At 64.5% G+C, this 8,925-nt stretch overlaps 1 protein-coding gene across 9 annotated transcripts; it reads left to right on the forward strand.

Annotated features, from left to right (window-relative positions):
• Positions 1-608: 608 nt before the first annotated feature.
• Positions 609-8,090, forward strand: LOC136114307 (uncharacterized). 9 transcript variants are annotated; one of them, XM_071801120.1, is made up of 5 exons: positions 609-721; positions 1,567-5,941; positions 6,152-6,601; positions 6,782-6,901; positions 6,962-8,090. In XM_071801120.1, the coding sequence occupies exons 2-5, from the start codon at positions 1,577-1,579 to the stop codon at positions 7,349-7,351; spliced, it is 5,325 nt and encodes a 1,774-aa protein (XP_071657221.1). In that variant the 5' UTR covers positions 609-721; positions 1,567-1,576; the 3' UTR covers positions 7,352-8,090. The 9 variants fall into 9 exon arrangements, with proteins under 9 accessions (XP_071657221.1, XP_071657222.1, XP_071657223.1 ...); XM_071801121.1 differs by having other exon boundaries at positions 6,152-6,391; positions 6,452-6,601; positions 6,782-8,090; XM_071801122.1 differs by having other exon boundaries at positions 6,152-6,331; positions 6,392-6,601; positions 6,782-8,090.
• Positions 8,091-8,925: the final 835 nt, after the last annotated feature.

Raw genomic sequence — 8,925 nt, forward strand, 5'->3', positions numbered from 1 at the left:
GGGAATAAATAGGGGGAATAATAAGGGGGAGTAAAGGGGGGATAAATGGGGAAATAAATAGGGGAATAAAGGGGGGAATAAAGGGGGAGTAAATGGGGGAATAAATGGGGGGGAATAAGGGGGAAATAAAGGGGGAATAATAAGGGGGAATAAATAGGGGGAATAAATAGGGGGAGATAAAGGGGGGTATGATTGGGGGGATAAAGGGGGGAATATATAGGGGAGAATAAAGGAGGGGAATAAAAGGGGAGTAAATAGGGGGGAATAAAGAGGGAGTAAATGGGGGAATAAATAGGGGGGGAATAAAGGGGGCAATAATTGGGGGCTTCTCCCCAACCCCCCCAATCTCAACAACCCCCTGCTCCCCGCCCACCTCCCCGCACCCCCAAACCCTCCAGACCCCCCATTTTTGGGGTCACAAAGTGGATTCCTCCCCCCCCCCCCCCCCCATCCTTTGCCCGGCTCCAAGATGGCGGCGGCGCGGACTTCATTTCCCAGCAGCCCCCGCGCGGCCGGGCGGCGGTTGCGCGCGGGGCGGCGGGGGGCGTGGCGCGGAGGGGGCGTGGCTCGGAGAGGGGCGTGGCTCGGCGCGCGGAGCGGCCCAGTCGTTGCGCGGCGGCGGCGGCGGCACCGGACCCGTTTCCTCCCGCCCCGGCCCGGCCCGGCCCGGCCAGGCCCGGCCCGGCCCGCCCCGTCTCCTCCCCGCGCCCTTTCCCGGCAGGTGAGCGGGCACCGGGGGGCGGTAGCGGCGGGGCCGGGCCGGGCCGGTGGCGGCGCCTGCGCGGGGCGGGGCCTGGAGGGGCTTTGAGGGGACGAGGGGCGGGGCCTGGGCGGGAGGGCGAGCGCGGGCCGGCGGGGGCGGGGCCGAAAGGGGCTGGAGGGCGGGGACTGCAGGGGAGAGCCCGCCCATCGGGGGCGGGGCTTGATCGCGGTGGGGGCGTGGCCTGATGGGGACACCAGTCAGGCCACGCCCCCGGCACCCAGGCCACGCCCCCTCAGCGTTGCCAAGGTACTGGGGCCAATTCTCCCATAGCCGGCGAGACCGAGCCCCCCTCACCCAGGCCACGCCCCCCACACCCAGGCCACGCCCCCTCAGCGCTACCAGAGCACCAGTTGTCCAATAGCTGGCAAGGACACACCCCTTCCAGCCAGGTCACGCCCCTCCCAGCCAGGCCACGCCCCCTTATCGCTGCCAAGGCGCTAATTCTGCACTAGCCAGCGAGGCCACGCCCCCGTCACCCAGGCCACGCCCCCTCCACCTTACCAAAGCACCAATCGTCTATTCACTAGACAACGAGGCCACGCCCCTGTCACCCAGGCCACGCCCCCTCCACCCTACCAAAGCACCAATCGTGTCTTCACTAGACAACGAGGCCACGCCCCCGTCACCCAGGCCACGCCCCTTCAGCACCCCCAAGGTGCCAACTGCCCAATACCTGGCGAGGCCACGCCCCCCGCGGAAGCCACGCCCCCACACCCTGAGCTATTCCACGTGGCCAAGCCCGTCCCTGCTGGCGGATCTGAGGGTGTCACACTCAACCCACCCCCCAATTCTGTCCCCCCCAGGACCGCGACCATGGCAGGAGCAACCGCGACGGCTCCGGTCGCGCCGCGCGCCGGCGCCGAGCAGCCCTACGCCTGCCGGGAGTGCGGCAAAGCCTTCCGCTGGTCGTCCCGCCTGGCCCACCACCAGCGCAGCCACACGGGCGAGCGGCCCTACAAGTGCCCCGAGTGCCCCAAAGCCTTCAAAGGCTCCTCCGCCCTCCTCTACCACCAGCGCGGCCACACCGGCGAGCGCCCCTACGCCTGCCCGCAGTGCGGCAAAGCCTTCAAGCGCTCCTCGCTGCTCCAGACCCACCAGCGCGTCCACACCGGGCTCCGCGCCTTCCAGTGCGCCCAGTGCGGCCTCACCTTCAAGTGGGCGTCCCACTACCAATACCACCTACGGCAACACACCGGCGAGCGGCCGTACCGCTGTTCCTCCTGCCCCAAAGCCTTCAAGAACTCCTCCAGCCTCCGGCGCCACCGCCACACGCACACGGGCGAGCGCCCGCACGCCTGCGGCGTCTGCGGCAAAGCCTTCGCTCAGGCCACCAACCTGCGGCAGCACCAGCGCGTCCACACCGGCGAGCGCCCCTACGCCTGCCCCCAGTGCGGCAAGAGCTTCACGCACTCCTCCAACCTCCTCCTCCACCGCCGCACGCACGCCGCGCCGCGCCCGCACCAGTGCCCCGCTTGCGCCAAAACCTTCGCCTCCCCGGCCTGCCTGCAGCGCCACCTCCAGAGCCACGGCCCCCGCGCCGCCCCGACGCCGCCGCCGCAACCGCTTTGGCGCTGCCCGGCTTGCCCGCTCAGCTTCGCCACCCAGGACGAGCTGCTTGGCCACCAAAGCGCCCACGCGGCGCCGGCGCCCGCCCCGCACCGCTGCCCCACGTGCGACAAGACCTTCAAGAGCAGCTCGGCGCTTGCGCGGCACCGGCACGGCCACGCCGCCGAGCGCCCCTTCCCCTGCGCGGCGCCGGCGCCGCATCCCCCCGCCGCCTCGCCGCCGCCGCCGGAGCGGCCCTATCAGTGCACCGAGTGCGGCAAAGCCTTCAAGGGCTCCTCGGGGTTGCGCTACCACATGCGGGACCACACCGGCGAGCGCCCCTACGCCTGCCCGCAGTGCGGCAAAGCCTTCAAGCGCTCCTCGCTGCTCCAGATCCACCAGCGCGTCCACACCGGGCTCCGCGCCTTCCAGTGCGCCCAGTGCGGCCTCACCTTCAAGTGGGCGTCCCATTACCAATACCACCTACGGCAACACACCGGCGAGCGGCCGTACCGCTGCCCCGATTGCCCCAAAGCCTTCAAGAACACGTCGTGCCTTCGCCGGCACCGGCAGCTCCACACGGGCGAGCGCCCGCACGCCTGCGGCGTCTGCGGCAAAGCCTTCGCTCAGCCGTCCAACCTGCGGCAGCACCAGCGCGTCCACACCGGCGAGCGCCCCTACGCCTGCCCCCAGTGCGGCAAGAGCTTCACGCACTCCTCCAACCTCCGGCTGCACCGCCGCACGCACTCGGCCGCCCGCCCCTTCCGCTGCGCCCTCTGCCCCAAGGCGTTCGTCATGGCCGCCTACCTGCAGCGCCACCTCCGCACCCACGGCCCCCGCGCCGCCGCGCGCCGCCCCGCGCCGCCCCCCGCGCCCCAAACCTTCCTGCTGCACCTCGTGTCCCCCGTGTCACCGCGGCGCCTCCTGCTGCTGCCCGCCCCCCCGGCCGAGCCGCGCGGCGTCACCGTCGTCCCCGCCGAGCGGGCGGCGGGAGCGGGAGCCAGCGTCCTGGTCACGGGGGGTGGCAGTGTCATCGTGTTGCAGGGGACGCGGGCGCCCGAGGTGACGTTGCAGACAGGAGAGGTGGCGAATATCCAGCTCCAGGCTCTGCCGCACGGGCTGGATGTCACCAACATCCAGCTGAGAGCGGTGTCACAACCCTCGGATGTCACCAATGTGCAGATACAAGCAGTGTCACAACCCTCGGATGTCACCAACATCCAGCTGAGAGCGGTGTCACAACCCTCAGATGTCACCAACGTGCAGATACAAGCGGTGTCACAACCCTCGGATGTCACCAACATCCAATTGAGAGCGGTGTCACAACCCTCGGATGTCACCAACATCCAATTGAGAACAGTGTCACAACCCTCAGATGTCACCAACGTGCAGATACGAGCGGTGTCACAACCCTCGGATGTCACCAACGTCCAGCTTCAAGCCGGTGAGGTGACAAATGTCCAACTCCAAGCTGTGGTGCAACCTTTGGACGTCACCAACGTGCAGATACGAGCGGTGTCACAGCCCTCGGATGTCACCAACATCCAGTTGCGAGCGGTGTCACAACCCTCAGATGTCACCGACATCCAACTCCAAACCGGCGAGGTGACAAACGTCCAACTCCAAGCCCTGCCACGACCCTCGGATGTCACCAGTGTGCAGATACGAGCGGTGTCACAACCCTCAGATGTCACCAACATCCAACTGAGAGCCGTGTCACAACCCTCGGATGTCACCAACGTCCAGCTCCAAGCCGGTGAGGTGACAAATGTCCAACTCCAAGCCCTGCCACAACCCTTGGATGTCACCAACGTGCAGATAGGAACATTGTCACAACCCTCGGATGTCACCAATATCCAGTTACGAGCGGTATCGCAACCCTTGGATGTCACCAACATCCAATTGAGAGCGGTGTCACAACCCTCAGATGTCACCAACATCCACCTCCAAGCCGATGAGGTGACAAACATCCAACTCCAAGCCCTGACACAACCCTCAGATGTCACCAACGTCCAGCTCCGAGCCGGTGAGGTGACAAACGTCCATCTCCAAGCTGTGACACAACCCTTGGATGTCACCAACGTCCACCTCCAAGCCACCGAGGTGACAAATGTCCATCTCCAGGCCACGGAGGTCCCCGATGTCCAACTGGAGACCACAGAGGTGACAAATGTCCATCTCCAAGCCACCAAGGTACCCGACATCCACCTCCAGGCCACTGATGTCCCCAGTGTCCATCTGGAGGCCACCGAGGTGACCGATGTCGGTCACCAAAGCGTGGAGGTGCCCGATGTCCATCTCCAGGACACAGAGGTGGCCGCTGTCCATGTCCAGGCCACCGAGGTGCCCGGTGTCCATCTCCAGGTCACGGAGATGCCCGGTGTCCATCTCCAGACCACAGACATGACCGGAGTCCATCTCCAGGCCACTGAGGTGCCCAGCGCTTGTCACCAAATGACGGAGGTACCCAACATGCAGCTCAAAACCGTGGAGCTTCCCAGTGTCCAACTCAAGACCATGGAGGTGCCCAACGTCCAACTGAAGACCATGGAGGTACCCAGTGTCCAACTCAAGGCCATGGAGGTGCGCCATGTCCAACTGAAGACCGTGGAGATTCCCAGTGTCCAACTGAAGACCATGGAGGTGCCCAATGTCCAACTGAAGACCGTGGAGCTTCCCAGTGTCCAACTGAAGACCATGGAGGTGCCCAATGTCCAATTGAAGACCCGAGAGGTGCTCAACGTCCAACTGAAGACCACGGAGGTGCCCGACATCCAACTGAAGACCACAGAGGTGCCCAATGTCCAACTGAAGACCATGGAGGTGCCCAGTGTCCAACTGCAGACCGTGGAGGTGCCCGACATCCAACTGAAGACCATGGACATGCCCAAAGTCCAACTGAAGGCCATAGAGATGCCCAATGTCCAACTCAAGACCATGGGCATGCCCAAAGTCCAATTCAAGACCATAGAGATGCCCAATGTCCAACTGAAGATCACGGAGGTGCCCAGTGTCCAACGGAAGACCATGGAGGTGCCTGACATCCAACTGAAGACCATGGAGGTGCCCAATGTCCAACTCAAGACCATGGACGTGCCCAACATCCAACTCAAGACCATAGAGGTGCCCAATGTCCACCTGAGGACCATAGAGGTGCCCAGCATCCAACTCAAGACCATGGACGCGCCCAATGTCCAACTCAAGACCATGGAGGTGCCCAACACCCAACTCAAGACCATGGAGATGCCCAATGTCCAATTGAAGACCATAGAGGTGCCCAATGTCCAACTGAAGACCACGGAGGTGCCCGACATCCAACTGAAGACCACAGAGGTGCCCAATGTCCAACTCAAGACCATGGACGTGCCCAACATCCAGCTCAAGACCGTAGAGGTGCCCAATGTCCACCTGAGGACCATAGAGGTGCCCAGCATCCAACTCAAGACCATAGAGGTGCCCAATGTCCAACTCAAGACCATGGAGGTGCCCAACACCCAACTCAAGACCATGGAGGTGCCCAATGTCCAATTGAAGACCATAGAGGTGCCCAATGTCCAACTGAAGACCACGGAGGTGCCCGACATCCAACTGAAGACCACAGAGGTGCCCAATGTCCAACTCAAGACCATGGACGTGCCCAACGTCCAATTCAAGACCATGGAGGTGCCCAACATCCAACTCAAGACCATGGACGCGCCCAATGTCCAGCTCAAGACCATAAAGGTGCCCAATGTCCAGCTCAAGACCATGGAGGTACCCAACACCCAACTCAAGACCATGGGCATGCCCAATGTCCAACTCAAGACCATGGAGGTGCCCAACATCCAGCTGAAGACCATGGAGGTGCCCAATGTCCAACTCAAGACCATGGAGGTGCCCAACACCCAACTCAAGACCATAGAGGTGCCCAACGTCCAACTCAAGACCATAGAGGTGCCCAATGTGCAACTCAAGACCATGGAGGTGCCCAACACCCAACTCAAGACCATAGAGGTGCCCAACACCCAACTCAAGACCATGGAGGTGCCCAATGTCCAATTGAAGACCATAGAGGTGCCCAATGTCAAACTCAAGACCATGGAGGTGCCCAACACCCAACTCAAGACCATGGAGGTGCCCAATGTCCAATTGAAGACCATAGAGGTGCCCAACGTCCAACTCAAGACCGTGGAGCTTCCCAGTGTCCAACTCAAGACCCTGGAGGTGCCCAACACCCAACTCAAGACCATGGAGGTGCCCAACGTCCAACTCAAGACCATGGAGGTGCCCAACATCCAACTCAAGACCATGGAGGTGCCCAACGTCCAACTCAAGACCATGGAGGTGCCCAACGCCCAACTCAAGACCATGGAGGTACCCAGTGTCCAATTGAAGACCATAGAGGTGCCCGATGTCAAACTCAACACCATGGAGGTGCCCAACATCCAACTCAAGACCATGGAGGTGCCCAATGTCCAATTGAAGACCATAGAGGTGCCCAACGTCCAACTCAAGACCGTGGAGCTTCCCAGTGTCCAACTCAAGACCCTGGAGGTGCCCAACACCCAACTCAAGACCATGGAGGTGCCCAACGTCCAACTCAAGACCATGGAGGTGCCCAACGTCCAACTCAAGACCATGGAGGTGCCCAATGTCCAACTCAAGACCATGGAGGTGCCCAAGATCCAGCTCAAGACCATGGAGGTGCCCAAAGTCCAACTCAAGACCCCAGATGTTCCCCAGGCCCCTGCCGAGCCCCCCGAGGTGCTGGTGGCCGGAGGGGACGTCCCCGTCCCCGTGTCCCCATCCCTGGCGCTGCTGCCCCCGGTGCTGCTGCTGCGGGGGGGGATGGGACCCGGGGGGGTCCTACAGGCGCTGCCCCCCGCCGCCCCCTCCCGTGTCCTCGTGCTGCAGCCCCAGCCCCTCCCGGGGGGCGCAGGGGGGGGGACGTTGTCCCCAAACCCTTCCCATGGGGACACTGGGGGTGACAGCGCTGGGGGGGACACGGGGACGGGACCCCCCACCACAGAGGTGCCCAGTGTCCCCATGGTTCGCACCTTCTGAGGGGGGGAATGCACAGGGACCCCCGCCGGGTCACCCAAGAGCCCCCAGGGCTCCCTTGGAACCCCCCTGGGACACCCCAGGACCCCCATGGAACCCCTGGGACCCCCCCTGGGTCCCCCCAGGGCTCCCCTGGGACCCCCCCTGGGACACCCTAGGACCTCCATGGACCCCCTGGGACACCCCCGGGACACCACAGGACCCCCTGGGACACCCCAGGGCTCCCTTGGAAGCCCCCTGGGACACCCCAGGACCCCCATGGACCCCCTGGGACCCCCCCGGGTCCCCCCAGGACACCCCAGGGCTCCCCTGGCACCCTCCGTGGGACACCCTAGGACCCCCATGGACCCCCTGGGACACCCCAGGGCTCCCTTGGGACCCCCCCCGGGTCCCACAGGGCTCCCTTGGGACCCCCATGGACCCCTTGGGACCACCCCCAGGACCCCCTGGGACACCCCAGGACCCCCATGGACTCCTTGGGACCCCCCCCAGGTCCCACATGGCTTCCTTGTGACCTACATGGGACACCCCTGGGACACCCCAGGACCCCCATGGACCCCTTGGGACCCCCCCCGGGTCCCCCAGGACACCCCAAGGCTCCCTTGGGACCCCTCCAGCGCCCCCTGTGGAGCTGGAGCTGGGGGGGGGGTTGAATCACAGCCCCGGGGGGATGGGGGTTCGGGCCCCCGGACGCCTGGGTCCACTGTGGGCGTGGTCAATAAAAACTGCCATCCTCCCCCCCCCCCCAGACCCCCCCATCCTCTGCGGCTTTTGATCCCCAGCGGGGGGGAGCACCGGGGGGGGCGGGTCCTGTCGCTAGGGGCGGGGCCTGTGGCTATGGGCTCGACTATCACGATTGGCGAGGCCGGTTGCCAGGGGCGGGGCCAATCTTTAAGGGGCGGGACCGGTTGCTAAGTGGCGGCGCCGTTGCTAAGTGGCGTAGCCGTCGCTAAGTGGTGGGACCGTTGCTAAGGGGCGGTGCCTGTCTCTAAGTGGCGCCGCCGGTCTCTAAGTGGTGGGACCGTTGCTAAGGGGCGGTGCCTGTCTCTGAGTGGCGTTGTCGTTGCTAAGGGGCGGGGCCGTCGCCAGGCGGTTCCGACCGCGGTGGCCACGACGATGGGGCGTGGCCACGGCGAGGGGGCGTGGCCACCGGCAGCGCCTGCGCGGTGACGCGGCGGGGCCGTGGGCGGGACCATGAGCGGGGCGGGGGGGGCGGGAGGGTACATATGGAGCAATGGCGGGGGGGGTGGGCACAGGAATACCCCAAAACACCCCCCCCCCCCTAGCACCTGGAACCCCCCCCCAGTACAGACCAGTATGGCCCCACTGACCCCCAGCACTGGCCCCAGTTTCCCTCCAGTATGTCCCCAGTAGCCCCCAGTATGGCCCCAGTCTCCCCGCTCCCCGTATCCCCACACTGTATCCCAGTATCCCCCAGTTTTTCCGCAGTATCCCCCCAGTATGTCCCCAGTTTCCCCCCAATATGTCCCCAGTGTCCCCCCAGTATCCCCCCCAAGTATGTCCCCAGTTCCCCCCCCCATTATGATCCCAGTATCTCCCCAGTAACCCCCCCAGTT

The sequence above is a fragment of the Patagioenas fasciata genome, chromosome 35, assembly GCF_037038585.1.
Source record: "Patagioenas fasciata isolate bPatFas1 chromosome 35, bPatFas1.hap1, whole genome shotgun sequence".
Taxonomy (NCBI): domain Eukaryota; kingdom Metazoa; phylum Chordata; class Aves; order Columbiformes; family Columbidae; genus Patagioenas; species Patagioenas fasciata.